General features: G+C 41.4%; 1 protein-coding gene across 2 annotated transcripts in view; it reads left to right on the top strand.

Moving 5' to 3' along the window:
• FIBP (FGF1 intracellular binding protein) overlaps positions 1–15,829 on the top strand; it is a 33,137-nt gene extending 17,308 nt beyond the window's left edge. For both annotated transcript variants that reach the window (XM_075188648.1, XM_075188649.1), the window contains exons 7-11: positions 1,631–1,736; positions 6,840–6,903; positions 7,124–7,210; positions 14,883–14,980; positions 15,494–15,829. In XM_075188648.1, the coding sequence (XP_075044749.1) occupies positions 1,631–1,736; positions 6,840–6,903; positions 7,124–7,210; positions 14,883–14,980; positions 15,494–15,563 (425 nt within the window). In that variant the 3' untranslated portion in view covers positions 15,564–15,829. The remainder of the gene's footprint in view (positions 1–1,630; positions 1,737–6,839; positions 6,904–7,123; positions 7,211–14,882; positions 14,981–15,493) is intronic.
• Positions 15,830–16,382: the final 553 nt, after the last annotated feature.

Here is a 16,382-nt window from a genome sequence, read left to right on the forward strand (position 1 = left end):
TAATAAATATAGTCAATAGTGGTTAGCACAAAAACAGCAAATGATATGTGTAAATGACTAGTAATTGTAGACCATTGCTTACTCCTTCGAAATGTAAATAAAGCAGAGAAATGCCCCTGTTTTAAACCAAAATATTATGCGGCTATATAGAAAAAAAGTTCCAGTAGGTATTGATAATGGTAATACATTATAGTGCTATGAACTTGATTTTGAATTCTGGGAGATCTTAAAGGAGTGGCATTAACGCATAATCAGTCTAGAATGAAAGCTTATCAGTGTCTTCTAATTATAGAGATGTAGTGTTCTGTATTCTGGACATTCTCCAGTTGGAGAGTCAATTGAATCAAACAAAGAATGTACGTTTTCTATTTTGGGATGTTCAGGTGTCCATAGGGTCCCAGATGTTAAAACCATTCCAGTTTCTTAATAGAAATATGTATTCCCTATTCGTCAAAGTCAATATGATGGTCCTGTCTGATCCAATCCCACAAAAGAGCTACTGTAGTAGCACACATTGCTGAAAACATTTATGCTGGCTATGATAGAAAGGTATCAGAACACACAGTGCATCAAAGCTTCCTGCGCAACCACAGATCAGTCGCAGTGCCCATGCTGACCCCTGTCACCCGCCAAAAGTGCCTACAGTGGGCATATGAGCACCAGAACTGTACAATGGATAAATGGAAGAAGGTAGCCTGGTCTGATGAATCATGTTTTATTTTACATCATGTGGACGGCCGGGTGTGTGTGCGTCATTTACCTGGGGATGAGATGGCACCAGGGTGCACTTTAGGAAGAAGGCAAGCCGGCAGAGGCATTGCTTTGAGCAATGTTCTGTTAGCCTTGGGTCATGGCATTTATGTGGATGTTACTTTATCACGTATCACCTATCTAAACATTTTTGCAGACCAAGTACATCCCTTTGTGGCAACAGTATTCCCTGATGGCAGTGGCCTCTTTCAGCAGGATAATGCACACTGAAAAAATTGTTCAGGAATGGTTTGAGAAAGATGACAAAGAGTTTGAGGTGTTGACTTGGCCTCCAAATACCCAGATCTTAAGCCGATCGATCATCTGTGAGATGTGCTGGAAAAACAATTCTGAGCCATGGAGGTCCCACCTTCTAAAAGGATGTGCTGCTTATGTCCTTATGCTAGATACCTCAAGACACCTTCCGGGGAGTCCCATGTAGAGTCCATGTCTCAACGGGGAAACCATACAATATTAGGCAGGATTTATGGTGGCTGATCGGTGTGTGTCCACAGCCACAATGTTTATATAGAGAAAATGTGACTGCTACTATATACAGTCCAGCCTTGTGTTTATCTGCACTGTTGCCAAAGATATATGTGAAGAATGTGGTGATCTCTACTTTGTTTAATACTTTTAATGAAACAGCAAATGTTTGAGTTTACATAAATGTTGTTCCCAAATATAGTCTGTTTAAAAAATTTTAATAAGATGATTCTCATCTTGAAAAAGAGATTTTCTTTTTTTTTTTGCTTAACCATAATTTTCCTCCCTTCTCGCCATGGTCAAAACCTTTTGTGTTTTACGGTTGCTAGAGCTATTATCCCTGGTTGTAATTCTAAATTTAAAGAATGTTTACATAAACTGTTTTTTCATACAGATGTAGCAGAAGACATGGATATGGATTTGGACAAGGAATTTCTTCAGGATTTGAAGGACCTGAAAATTCTGATAACCGATAAAGACCTTCTGGATCAACATAAGAGGTGAAAATTAGGAAAACAAAAAGAATTACTTAAAGTTAGGGTAGACAGATGTAGAATGGTGAATATAGTATAAAAGTATTTTATTTATTTTTTGCTTTAGACCTGATCATACAGTAGAATGTTATGACTGGTCGTTATCTGTTGTCTAAGAGGTGGTTGCCTGTCTATCAGAAATGGTTCTATGGCAGCAGTAGCTGACATGAATCGGGGATGGTGATCTGTTTCTCTTTAAGTAGTATGCATAATTAATAATGCTCCAGTGTGACCAGCAGATCCAAATGTCAGAGTTGACATAGCCTAAAGATAGGTACACGTATGGTCAGTCGATCTGCACAATCATTTTTCATAAAATTAATCACTTATTGGTTCATGTGTAGTTGATAAAATACCAGTTGACATTCAAAACTGACCATTAACAATTGTTTGTTTTGCTCTACCGATATCCATTGAGCAACTCATCCATCTGTGCATGTTCGTCCAAAATTTAGAGATTCAAGAATGAGCCCTGGCGTTGTGACTGTAAACACACAAGCAAATGATATAAATGATCATCAAACGATCTGGTCAAAAATAGCCTCTTAACGTTTTTTCAAACAACTAGGCTCCATGTGTATACTTGAAGATTAGCAGAAGTGAGTTCTTAAACCATGTGGTAGAGTAGCTAATTTAATAGTTTTAATTGTTACTAAGTTAAACAAAATATATTTCTCTTTCAACTAATCTGGGGGACACAGCTACCATGGGTTGTAGATGGGGAGCATGGGAGTTGGCACTTCACTAGTTAACTTGTTAATTCTAAACATGACGACAGAAAATTAGTAAGGATTTTTCTTTTATTTAATTTATTTTACTTATTTTTATTTAGAGTAGTATCACAGCCTGCTTCAGTATGCTATTAGAATTAGCACATTATACAAAAAGCAAGCTGTGTAGGAGCTGTCTCCGGGTGTGAGCCAACTGGCTCTCACTGACAGCGCGGATTTTGGAAGTGTGACAAGCAGCTTCACAAGATGACGTCACACTAGGTGGTCTCTAATGACCGGCGCTACCTCCGGGTATAGAGTACCGCGATTGAGCGCAATGGCGGCTGCCATCTTATAGACACTACCAAGTTCCCCTCTCAGAGTGGGAAGGAGAATGAAGATGTATATGTATGTATGTGTGTGTCTGTGTATATGTATATATAATATATATATATCTATATATCTATAATATAAATGTCTAGTGGCGTGTGTTAGTCTGTCTGTGTCTGTGTGTGTGTGTGTGTGGAAAAAATAAAACCAAGCTGCAGCGCCACCTGCTGGGCGGAGTTATACACTGACCTACTAAATTCTTAGTGTGTGTGGAAAAAAAAAATTCAGAAAGGGCTGAAATTTGGTATACTAAGATGTTTTTAATTTGTTAATTTAATTTGTTAATTGTTAAAAGGGTTTATAAAGATTTTAAAAAAATATATATATATTTCTTGAAGGAGAAGTGACAGTTGGGAGTGGTTGGTGGTTGCCAGGGGTGACAGTGGGGAGTGGTTGGTGGTTGCCGGGGGTGACAGTGAGAGGAGTGTGATACTCAGGACCGCTGAGAGAGATCCCTGTGTCTGGATAGACATCTGGATAGATGTGGCGATGAAAATGAAGGATGAGGTGATGGAGAAGAATGATGAGGTGGTGACATGTGGACAAAACCACGTTAAAAAAGGGCGCTTACGTCGGGAAGTAACGCTCTTCCCCTGAGGAGGCCTGGGCTATGGCCCAAATGCATGACAAGAACCTTTTTAACACCTTAAGTAGCTTGATTTGACTAGAATGCATGAGTATCATGCACGGGTTAACTTGTATGAATGTGTATATATATATATATATATATATATATATATATATATATATATACACACATATCTAATAGGTACAACAGAGGGAAGGCGCAATGGTGATATTAGCAGATTATACTGAACAAGGTGGGTACAAAGTAAATGGGCGTATGGATATAGTTCAAGTCTCTGGGTTGATGTTCAAAAGTATCCAAATGCTAGACAGAGTGACCAACCGTATCAGACACTAACGTGCAGAGATTCAACTCTTATACAAAAATGAAAGATTCAAATGCTCCTTATAAAAAGCTTGCTGGACCAGTGTAACACAGCTTACAAACTCTCCAATCATATGTCCGCAAAAAGACAGGGAGAAAAAGGAGGTATATAGAGTAGTACAGTTCACCAGATTAATATAATACAGATCAATAGATGGGAGCGTACCAGAAAGTAATATAAAAACAGCTTATCTGTATTGGGGTCTCCAGGAGGAAATCTAAGCTCAGCCTAGTGTATCAGGAACAGGCAGATAAACAGCAAATGCAGTATGCGATATTTCTTAACCACGGGCAGCCGTCCCAATGCAATCACCGCTATCAAACTCCAATCAGCCAAAATAGTAGAGATAGAGGAGCCATATAGTGTAGTAATTTATATACAAAGAGTTTATTCAGCAAATCATAAAAAATGCAAACTCACATTGTGCAAAGTAAATAAAAGCTTATCTGTAATAGTAGGCAGTAGGTCTACTTGTACCAGTATGGATCCCTGGAGAGTTCAAATAGGTAGTACCGACAATCTCCACACAGAAGTATCAGGGTATATACACTTAATGTCCAGGGTGGCAGTATGACCTGGTTAACATAAACAGAAGTAGCGGGGCCTCAACGCGTTTCGTCTTGGTAGACTTCATCAGGAGAAAAAACAGGTAGCCCATGTTTAGGGCTTGTTTAAATAGTTTGTATGGCGGACATTTTGCACATGCGCAGTGCGCATGCGCCTGCCTGTTCCTGATACACTCCTGCTGCAGATCTGTACTAGTCTGGAGGGCTAAGTACCACTATATATATTTTTTTACAAATATACATTCTGTCATACAGCATAGGTATATTGTATTTTTACAGTTGGGATAGCAGCATATACAAGGGAGTCCCTGCATCACACATTCCTGCTGAGGAATAATACATAATATTTGTATACATATATCAGCCTAAACATATAGTAAAGACGCATCTTTTGACTGATAGTGAGAGATTAGATAGTATGGTATACAAACTTTACTTGTATTGTAAAATTGCTCTGTCTCTGCATTATGTCTGAGAAAGCAAAAGCACCTAAAGCAAAATACTTTATTTGCTCCAAATGCAAGGTAAAATTGGCAAGTGTACAGCAGGGCCCAGGTGCACTCTGCATAGATTGCGAGGCGGGGACCCAGGCTGCGCAGAGCCAGGGTAGTACTCCGCTGTTAGTGGAAGAACTGGTGTGGGCGCAGCAACTCGGCCGGCAGGCAGAGATTGCAGCCTTTTCTGCGGGTTCTCCTTCTACCTCTGTAGCGTGGGCACCCCATACAGCGGTACTTCCACATCCAGTCAGTGACCGTGCAGATTTAGGACCAGCTGGCCCTTCATCTTCTCTTGCTCTCCAAGGGGACCAATGTGAACCTGCATGGTCCACATCCTTGGTTAGGGGCATAGACAGACTGAACAGATTTTTAGACTGTCTGAGACCACCTCTGTCCATAAACAAACGTCATTGGGCAAGTCAACCTCTTCTTTCGGTCTCCGATTCAGAGATATCGTTCAAAGAGGAAGGGGAATTCCCTTACGAAACAGACTCCACACAGGTCACGGATCTTGATGAATCTCACAGAAATCATGGCATTGAGGATCTGGTCCTGGAAGTTAGACGGACCTTGGACCTCTTAGACATAGATGAGCCCACAGCAGCAGATCAGGATCTTTTTTAAAAAAATTAAGAGACGCACGGTCTGTTTTCCTCCTACAGAGTTGAGGGAAATTGCGGAAGCAGGTTGGTCACAGCCGGACCGCAAGATAGTAGTTCCTAGGAGATTCGTTTCCCAGTACCCCTTACAGTCAGATGACGTCCAGTGGGATCAGGTACCAAGGATGAACACTCTGGTGGCACGGCTTGATCGCCACATCACTCTGCCAGTTCCAGGCACAGCCTCCCTTCAGGACGCTACTGACCGGAAAGAGAGAGGATTTTTAAAATCCATTTGCGTGGCAGCGGAAGCCTCATTTAGGCACATGTTGTCTTCGGCATGGATTGCCAGAGCCATGGAAACATGGGCTGACCAACTCCCTGCAGGACTACAGGATTCAGATCTGCTTCCCCTTGCTCTGCATCTTAAAGAGGTGTCAGAGACCTCTACCGGTTCAATGTTTTAGCGTCTTCAGACGTCAGCTTTGGTCTTAGTGTTTTACGGGCAGTCAGAGCGGTCCCTCCCTTAAGGGGGCTGCTTTTGTAAATCCCCATGGCAGCAGTGTCCCCCAGATTGGTTGAAAGAGTTCCCTCCCTTCTGCTCTTCTGCTGTTTAGTCTTTGGTTGTTTTTCTCCCCTTCCTTAGGGTTTAGAATTACACTGAGGAGCTTTAGGGGGGTTGCAGAGGGGAGGGGTCTGTCAGCATGTTTATAGTTAACAAGTTAAATTCCAACTCCCACGCTCCCCACCTACAACTCATGGTAGCAGTGCCCCCCAGATGGCATCAGAGAAAATGATTTATCGTAAGTATAAAAAATCCTATTTTTTCTTGACGTATCTAGTCTAATCTTGTTTACATCCTTCCTGTGAGATCAGTAATGGCTAGAGGCAAAACATAATGGAAAAATCATTGTCTCTGTGTAGATTATTTCCCATTTCGTACAGCAGATTATACATTTTAAGTGGTCTCTGTGGTCTATAAATTCTTTTCATGCCTATGATAACTTAAAATTGCCCCATTTTAAATCCAGAGACTTTTTGGTGTGCTACCGCCTTCTAAAACTACATCCTTTTGCTTAAAGAGGACATTTCGATTTTGTTTAATTATATAGATCAAATATGCCTCCTGCTTGCAGAGTCCTAATGACACTTTGCTGTTCAAAGTTCTGCTTTTTTCTCACAAGGACAACCAGGCACACATGTAGACTGTTCAAGCACGCTGCCTTTTCAAGCAGTGCAAACACTGTCAGTGGGAGGTGCTGAAATGGCGCTATAGATCTGTTGGCAGCTATTGTCATGTGACTACAAGTCTCACGATTTACAAATGCCCTCTTTTTTTTTATTTTTTATTTTAGTTTGGTCTGTACATCACTCAGGGGAAAAATTGGGGTGTTCCATGAAATGGAGGCAAATTTTAAGGTAAGAATGATACCTATATGAGGAACACAGCCACTTTCTCTAGATAAGACATGAGTAAAATGCTTATTTTTTTACGCTTGATCTTTTGCATACTAACAATAACACCTACTATTATACCATGACATGCAACACCAGTATCAGCAACTGCATAAGACGCATCATTATTATATAAAATGTCTACACAGTGCCAGACTTCTCTTATCACTATCTTTTTTTGCAGACGCTCTCTAGGGCTTTGGTAAACATTGGAACCAGTCTTACCCATAATAAGGACGTACGAGATTTCTTCATTGACCTTGTGGAAAAGGTATTTAGAGCCACAGACGTGTGAATGATCATTTATATGAGCAAAAATCAAAGTGTTAAGCTTTGCATTTATCGTGCACTTCACACTATTAACGACCATTTGTTCAGATATTGCATTAGTGTGTACTCTCCCATGATCATGTTTTATCGTACCAAAACACATCACATCTGTTGATTTGGTCTTCTAAACTTCCTACACGATCGATGGAATTGATGTTGGGGAAATGTTTATGCACTCGCGATCTGCAGCATAGGCGGATATCTATAGAGTGTGTACAGTCACTTTTCTTTTCAGCAGATGGTTAAGAGAGATGAAGATTACAGATCTAAAGGTAAATTGTGTTGGTGTGTACACATGCCTATTGGGGCTTTCAATCGTTTGTAAAATCGTTAGAGACATTGCATCTGAATTATGATTACGTACCCAACTTTAGTGTTCACTATGGTTTGTAACTTTAGAATACTGATATAATTTCATTATAATTTCATCTAAATAAATTTATATATTTATTTAGATGAAAAAAAAATACATTGTTTCAATTTACCTTTTTTTAATGGGTTCCTAACTTTTTTTTTCTCTGTCTTATACATTTGGGGGACACTGCTCACAATGGGTATAGAGGGTAAATGAGTTGTGAGTAAGGCACTCAAATTCTAACGACTTGACTGGCCTCTTTCCCTCCTCTATGCCTCCTGAACGGAGAACCATCAGTTTTTCAAATAGTGCCCACAAAGTAGGGAAATCCTTAGAGTTTTTGTATTTTTATTTAATTTTACTTAACTTCCTTGGCGGTATTCTCAATGAGAGCGGGGATGGCTCTGACGCCGCTCCCTGCTCCTCAACCACTCCCGGCAAACGATCTCCTGGTCCTCTGCATTACAGCGACCAGGGACCTAGGAGCTGCATCAGGGCAACAGCGGCAGGGGCTGCGGCACACAGTCCCAGTGTCCCCCAGTGCAACTAAGACGGGGCTGCCTTGCAGTCCCCACTGGCTACGAGATAAGACCAACAGCAGACACGGCCAGAATCAAACTGCGTTGGATGCCAGGTAGCCCGGGGGGGGGGGGGGAGTTCTTCTCTGGTTGTGTGGTATTGTGACTGCTCTATGCTGTGTCTCACTGTTAATACTACTGTACTCCTTACTCTATCTCTTGAGTACTCATCTATTACCATTTTTATGTTACATTACTTTCCCTGAATTATTGAGTGAATTACTGACTCATATAGCATATATCAGCACTGTGCTAATTATATATGTGTGTGTGTGTGTGTATATATATATATATATAAGTTAACCCATGCATGATACCCATGCATTCTAGTCAAATCAAGCTACTTAAGGTGTTAAAAAGGTTCTTGTCATGCATTTGGGCCATAGCCCAGGCCTCAACCACCAACCACTCCCCACTGTCACCACCGGCAACCACCAACCACTCCCAACTGTCACTTCTCCTTCAAGAAATATATATATATTTTTTTTAAATCTTTATAAACACTTTTAACAATTAACAAATTAAATTAACAAATGAAAAACATCTTAGTATACCAAATTTCAGCCCTTTCTGAATTTGTTTTTCCACACACAATAAGAATTTAGTAGGTCAGTGTATAACTCCGCCCAGCAGGTGGCGCTGCAGCTTGGTTTTATTTTTTCCACACACAGACAGACTAACACACGCCACTAGACATTTATATTATTTATATATATATATATATATATATATAACAAAAACAGACATAGGTCCTCTGCACTTACCATGTACAGACTCGGGTGCAAGAGGGGGTTGCCCACATTGTATAGACAAGAAAACAGGGATACTCTGCACTCTCCAAACACATAATTAATGCTATATCAAGTACTGTTCTATATTAAAAATATATTATTATTATTTTAATATAGAACAGTACTTGATATAGCATTAATTATGTGTTTGGAGAGTGCAGAGTATCCCTGTTTTCATATATATATATATATATATATATATATATATATATATATACGGTATATATATATATATATATATATATATATATATATATATATATATTTATATATATAATCTTTGATGTATGTCATTTTGAGTGATAAACTGTTAGAGCACTCTCTCATACTTTGTTTTCTATGGTTTTTCCTTTTTCCCTCTTTTTCCCAGACAGTTGAGGCCAGTTCAATTGTGTACTTCACCTGTTGAAGGTGGCAGGCAAAATTGTCCACTGAACTGTCCGACCCGGTCTGAGGATCAAGGTCCACATTAGTTTGGGTGTGATGCACCCAAACTGGTGGAGCCAACCTGGGCTATGGAATTAGCTATATCCATTGCAGAATTTAGATTGTCACCTACCGCCCCAGGGCGTGCTGCATACCATGTTTTTCCTACACCTTCCCTAGGGGCTACGTCTTTAGAAACCCTTCCTCAGGGAGGGGAGTCTCAGAGTCCCAGACTCCTTGGCTTAATCGCAGGAACCTCCCTGGATGCGTAACTAGAAAGGTCAGTTCAAGGGCTGGTTAAGGTGTCTTTTTCCAACAAACCGCATTAGTGCCAGGCTCATCACCGGGTCCAGTAGTTAGGAGATTCTGATTCGGAACACTCCTCTTGGGAGTGGGGTGAGATCCTGGGGGACTTGTATTATGAGGACATGATGGCCTGGGAGGATGACTCCTCCAGTAGACAAGCGGTTGAGGACCTTGTCTTAGTGATCTGACAGACCCTGAATATTCATGATGTGGAACCAGTGGTTCCTGGGGTTTCCCTATTCAAATGGAAAAGGAAACAACCAGTTTCTTTTCCTTCCTTCCCACAAATTGGGTGTGGCCTGACAGAAACCTGATAGCAGATTTCAAGTTCAGAGAAGGTTCAGGTTCTTGTACCCCTTCTCGGATGCAGACATTGCAAAATTGGAGATTCCGCTGCCTGTGGATGCCCCCATTGCACATCTGGCAAAATTCACTACCATACCTATTTTTAGTGCTGCTGCCGTAAAAGAGAGCAGGGATATAAAATGTAAGGGGATTTTAAAATCCATTTATGTTACTTCAGGTTCTTTGTTTAGACCCATTGTAGCAGCCGCCCAGATGATCAAAGTGGTAGAAAAATGGGCTGGCACAATCAGTGAGGGCATACAGTCTGGGGTGCCTAGATCTGAGTTAACACCTTTAGCAGAGTATATTAAGGAAACGTCTGAATACTTGGGCAACATTGTCCTTGATGTAGGTCTGGGCATGTCCAGGACCTCTGCTTTGGCAGTAGCAGTCAGGTGTACTCTCTGGCTCAGATTCTGGGAGGCAGATGGTGAGTCCAAGAAAGCTTTGGATAATCGCTTCTTTTTGGTCCTGAATTGGACAAGATTATTTCTCAGGAGGGAAGAGCTTCTTTCTTCCTATTAATGCCCCAGAAATAAGTGCCTGGAGATTTCGGTCCTTTCGCTTCGTTGGTAGAACTCATGGAGTTTCCACTAGGGGCCATTCATTTGTCCCACAGGGGGGCATCTCAGGGTAGGCAGGTTTGGACAGGCAAATGTCCTGGACCCAAGCCGGCTGACAAACAGGCTTCATGACTTCCCTTCTCCCCTACCCAGAAGTTTTATGGTGGGGGCCCGTCTCTTGCTATTTTGGGACCAGTGGATCCATTCTTACCCAGAAGCCTGGGTAAGGGGTATCCTGGACAGAGGTTATATTCTGGAACTATTGGGGACGCCTCCTCAGCGTTTTCTTTTCACTCCCCTTTCAAGATACAGGACAAATCGGTCCCTGTTGTCACCAGGAGTGATTGTCCCAGTCCCGAGGGAGCAAAAAGGTTTGGGTTTTTACTCAAACTGCTTTCTTGTACAAAAAATGGATTTGTCCTTCAGACCCATCCTGACCCTGAAATCTCTCAACTTACACCAGAGAGTAGCCAGATTCCGAGTTGAGTCCGTTCAAACTGTGATCAGTGCCATGGAACGGAACGAGTTTCTTGCTTTCTTGGATATCAAGGATCCTTCACATCCCAATATGGGAAGGTCACCACAACCTCCTCAAGTTTGTGGTGGACTTGTCCCTTTTCCAATTCAGAGCCCAACACTTTGTCTGGTGATAGCATCAAGGGTATTTACGAAGGTGATGGCAGTCATGGCAGCGCTTCTTCAGAAAAAAGGGATGACTAATACTGTACCTCTACGATCTGCCCCTCTTCTTCTGTCCCACATGCACTTGACAGCAGAAATGCTGGAAACTCACGGGTGGGTCATAAATCGAAAAAAGTCCAGCCTTGTCCTTACTCAACGCATGTTTTTTCTGGGTCTCCTGTTCGACACCTGGTATCGGAAGATATTTTTGCCCCAGGACAAGATTCTGGCCGTTCAAAAACAGGAGACGACTTTATCTCTCAAGCATGATTCTTCAGTGCATGAAACTGATGGGGAAGATGGTGTCTTGTTTCAAAGTGGTGCCATTAGTCCTCTTCCTCTCCCGGATCTTCCAAAATGAGATACACGCAAGGTTGTAGAGGTCCAATCCTAAATTGCTGACACGATTTTTCCATCTATCGCCAACGACCGGTCAGTCTCTGTTATGGTGGCTGAAGGTGAGAAATCTCAAAATGGCGCGTTCCTCCTTGGTGTTGGACTGGACTATAGTGGATACAGATGCAGGTATGAGATGCAGTGACACTGAACCTCTGTCTTCGGGGGCTTTGGAGATGGGAGCAGGCAATGTTGACCATCAAAATTCTTGAGTTACAAGCCATTTTCAATGCTCTGGTGCAGGCGCAGTTCCTCCTCAGGAACTAGCCCATTCGAGACCAGTCCGACAACTCCACAGCTGTGGTGTATAATATTAACCACCAAGGTGAGGACCAGAATTCTCCTTGCAATGAAGGAGGCAGCCAAGATCATGTGCTGGGAGTAACATCATATTCTGGTCATCTATGCAGTTTACCCCAAGGTTTGTACAATTGGGAAGCGGACTACTTGAGTTGCCATGCCATTCATCCTAGGGAATGGTCCCTCCATCTGGAGGTGTTCGACCATATTGTGGAAAGCTGGGGACAGTCAGAAGTCGACATGATGGCCTCTCGGCTGAACCACAAAGTGAATTAGTATTGTGTCAGAACTGAGGACCCGCAGGCATTCTTTATGGATGCCATGACTGTGTTCTGGCAATACCGGTTGGTGTATATCTTCCCTCCGATTCACATGTCACCTCAGATGCTAAAAAAGGTCAGGAGGGAGGGGGTGCCGGTTTTTCAGCTGGTACCAGACTGGCCGAGAATATCCTGGTACGCCGATCATCTCAGCATGGCGATAGAACTGCCCTGACAACTTTCTCTCAGAGAAGATCTTCTGAGCCTGGGTACATACTCCCATCAGGACTTAGTATAGCTGGCTTTGTCCTGATTCTCCATACAAAAGTTAATCCAGACCATGATTAAGGCCTGTGTTTTCCAAAAAACAGTGTTTTCCAAAAATTTATCACAGAGTCTGGAAGACCTACATAAGCTGGTGTGAGTGCTTGTGGTGCCCCACCTCTTCTTTTCGTGTGGCTCGTTATCTGTCGTTCCTCCAGGGTGGCCCTGGTTTCTCTCAAGGTTCAGGTCTCTGCCTTGTTCCTCTTATTCCAAGAAAGACTGGCTGTGTTGCCTGAGATTCTGGATTCTTCATGTCCAATCACCCTTTGTTCCACCTGTGGCGCCATGGGACTTGAATTTGGTTCTTTTGGCGCTACAGAAGTTGCTGTTCGAACCTCTGGAATCTGTTCAATTAAGATTTCTGACTTGTAAATTGTCCTTTTTACTTTTTTCTATATCTTCTGCGAGATGAGTATCTGAGTTAGCGGCTCTGTCATGCTGGTCGTCCTTTCTGGTAGTTCACACAGACAGAGCTACGTAAAGCACCAGGGCCTCTTTTTATTCCCAGATGGTGTCCAAATTTCATATCAACCATCGATCTTGTTATTGCTGCATTCTGTTGGTTGTTGTTAGGGCTTTTGCAGATCTATGTGGAGCACACATCCTCCATGCATAAAACTGATAGTCTCCTGACCTTGTACAATGCACACAAGCAAGGATGCCTGGCATTAGTTGCCAGGTGGATAAAGACAACCATACATAAAGCTTATCTCTCTTAGGGATCTCCAGTCCCGGACAAGATCACTGCCCAATCCACTAGATTGGTTAGCGCCTCAGGGACGGCGCAGAATGAAGCCTCGATTGAACAGGTGTGTCGGGCAGCTACCTGGACTTCTTGTCCACACATTCGCCACATTCTATCTCTTCAGCGTCTTTGTTTGCACAGTACGCGTAGAGTGTACCCACCGTTAGGGGCAGTTTTGGAATGTCCCCATCGTGAGCAGTGTCCCCCAAGTGAATATGACAGAGAAAAGAGGATTTTTTTTTAACTCGCTGTAAAATCCATTTCTCTGAGTTCATTTGGCGGACACAGCAATCAAACCCTTTTGTTCTGATGGCTTCGGCTGTATGTTCTTCTTTGAATGTTACTTTTGTACTATCCTTAGGGGTTTGTTGGTTAAAAAACGGATTGCCCTCTGTCCAGGGGGCATATCAGGGGAGGGGGGAGCAGGACAGACAAGTCGTTAGAATTTTAGTGCCTAACTTCCAGCACAGCGCCCTCTATACTCCATCGTAAACAGTGTCCCCCAAATGCACAAAAAGATCCTCTCTTTTTTTTATTATTATTCTAAGTCAAACAATCATACATAGATAACATACAGGCAGGTGATAGAAGTCTGATCAAGACAACTTAAGAAACCACTGTTTAGGAGTTCAACAAAAATATTATTACAAATGCCTAACAAAAGGTTAATATCAGTATTGGATTGTTAACCAACGTTTTTTCTGTTTTAAAGTGACTTGGGGGGGTGGGTTTGTGTGAGAGATGAGACAATTTTGTAAAAGAAGGAGAGATGGTCAAGGGCAATTCAGTATTATTATAGATGGCCAAAGACTCCCAGGTCTTGGAGAAGGAGGTGGTAGTCTGAGATTTCCAGTCCGTCCCTAACTGCAGATTTGTCAAAATTTAGTATATGCTTGGAGATCGTTTTGTGTTTTTTTTTTTTTTATAATTTTGTTTTCTTTGCAAATGAACTGCATTGTTTTTATTAAACTGTTAATAAATTAAGGCATGTGTACCAAATAATAATAAAACATAAGTAATTAATTGGTAGTACACAACACGTTTGCAAAACATATAGTTTGGTTCCTGAACGATAGATTAAGAACTAGCGTTGTATAATGCCCTGGTGTTATGCTGGCCACACATGCAGCATTATCACTGCATAGACTCAAAACAATCCACATGCCTGAGAATTGGGCAACAGAATAAGATTATCAAGATTTTTAGCAGTCATTTAATAGATTTCCATAGAAAGCTCTGGCATCCATCAGGAATAAGAGAGAGAAATGACTTGCATGAGGATGCATGGGAGAAGAGTTGCCTAGGGGATCAGCAGATATGGGACCTGTCACTCCCAATGTACTGAACAAGATGAGGGTGTTGTGCACATGTGCAAACATAGTGGATAGCATAACCATTCATATAGTAAGAACTGTGTAAAATTACCAAATGTCACATCATATGATTGAGGGACACAAATAGAGAGTTTACAATACCTGAAAATAAACACATTTTAATGATGGATTCCTATAATAAGCAACAGGCCTCTTTCCTTTCTTTGCAGTTTATAGAACCCTGTAAAGCTGCTAACTGGTCTTTTTCGGATGTCCAACTGTTTCTCACACAGTACACAGCATCTGCTCGTGCGCTTGATGCCTTCAAGTGAGTGTTTTATTGATCTTGCTGCTGTCACTCCATCACATCCTGTTCTTTCCTAAGTCCCTTTGCTCTCCACCCCCAATCTTCATTTCCAATTTGTTTGTTTCCTTCATAATATTTAATTTAGCCCCAGCTAAATTAATGTTTATTTTTCAGCTGTTTTTTGTTACAAAACAATGATTAAACATACCATTGCAGCTTCTCTGCGGGACATATGGTAAATTGTTTTCCAGAATATAGCAACATAATGTACAGTAACTGCCAGTTTTGTTGTAGTAAAAGGGAAACCACCAGGGGAACAGAAGAGGTATGTGAAACTCAAGACTAAAGTAGTTGAGTTCTCCTAAAGTAATAATAACAATGCTTTATAGATTATGAACTGGCTGATGTGAATGTAAAAAATGGATGGAATAAGTAAACTTGCGATGCTGTGTACAGTTTGATCACCATATTGGTTGCTGCATTTAATTCCTGTTTTTACTGTCCACTCGTTTATTTTGTTGTTCTCGTTTGCAGGCAGCTGTCTCTCTGGGAGAGATACATGGGCACCTTACGGAGCTGTCTACTAAAGATGTACCACAATTGATCGCTACCCAGATTTAATGCATGGCTGTGACTGAGGTAGTTCAGAGTCTTTCTCCACTAAGAATATTATTTAATAAAGGGGAAAGTCAAATGAACCACTCAGTAACAGGCTGCTCTCCTTCTTTTACGAGTGTCCTCACAAAGAAATGAAGGCATTAAAGGGATATTTCAATCCTCATTGTATATTCTTTAATGTTGTGGATATGTAAATATGTATAGTAATCCTGCACCTTTTTTCTTTTTTAAATAAAAAATATTTTAAAGGTCTGTTTTTGTTGGTTGTTGCATCTTTAAAGATTGTCTCTTTTATACAATTTGACATGTCCTTATATCTTCCTACACTTTCAAATGTGTCCATCACTCCTCTAAAACCTGTCTTCTTTCTGCTCACTGTTATCTTGTGAGTTTTCTCTCTTACTGCTCCTTACCTCTGGTACTCTGCCTTCTTGACCCACCTCAAACTCTGTCACCATCTGTTTGGTGCTGCAGGGCCCATTCGTGAGCGCTGTTCATCATCATCATCATCATCATTTATTTATATAGCGCCACTAATTCCGCGGCACTGTACAGAGAACTCATTCACATCAGTTCCTGCCCCATTGGAGCTTACAGTCTAAATTCCCTAATATAGACACACACACACAGACAGACAGACACTATGTTTAATTTGTTTTACCTTTCTATCTGATTGCAATCTCTATTATTTCTAATGTGTTCCTCATAACACATGCTGTTTGATATAGATAGATATTGGTCTATAAGTACAGTATAAGTACATTTTTATATTTTCAGACTTATTTTTTTATGTATATAAATATGG

Source organism: Mixophyes fleayi, chromosome 10 (genome assembly GCF_038048845.1).
Source record: "Mixophyes fleayi isolate aMixFle1 chromosome 10, aMixFle1.hap1, whole genome shotgun sequence".
Lineage (NCBI taxonomy): Eukaryota > Metazoa > Chordata > Amphibia > Anura > Limnodynastidae > Mixophyes > Mixophyes fleayi.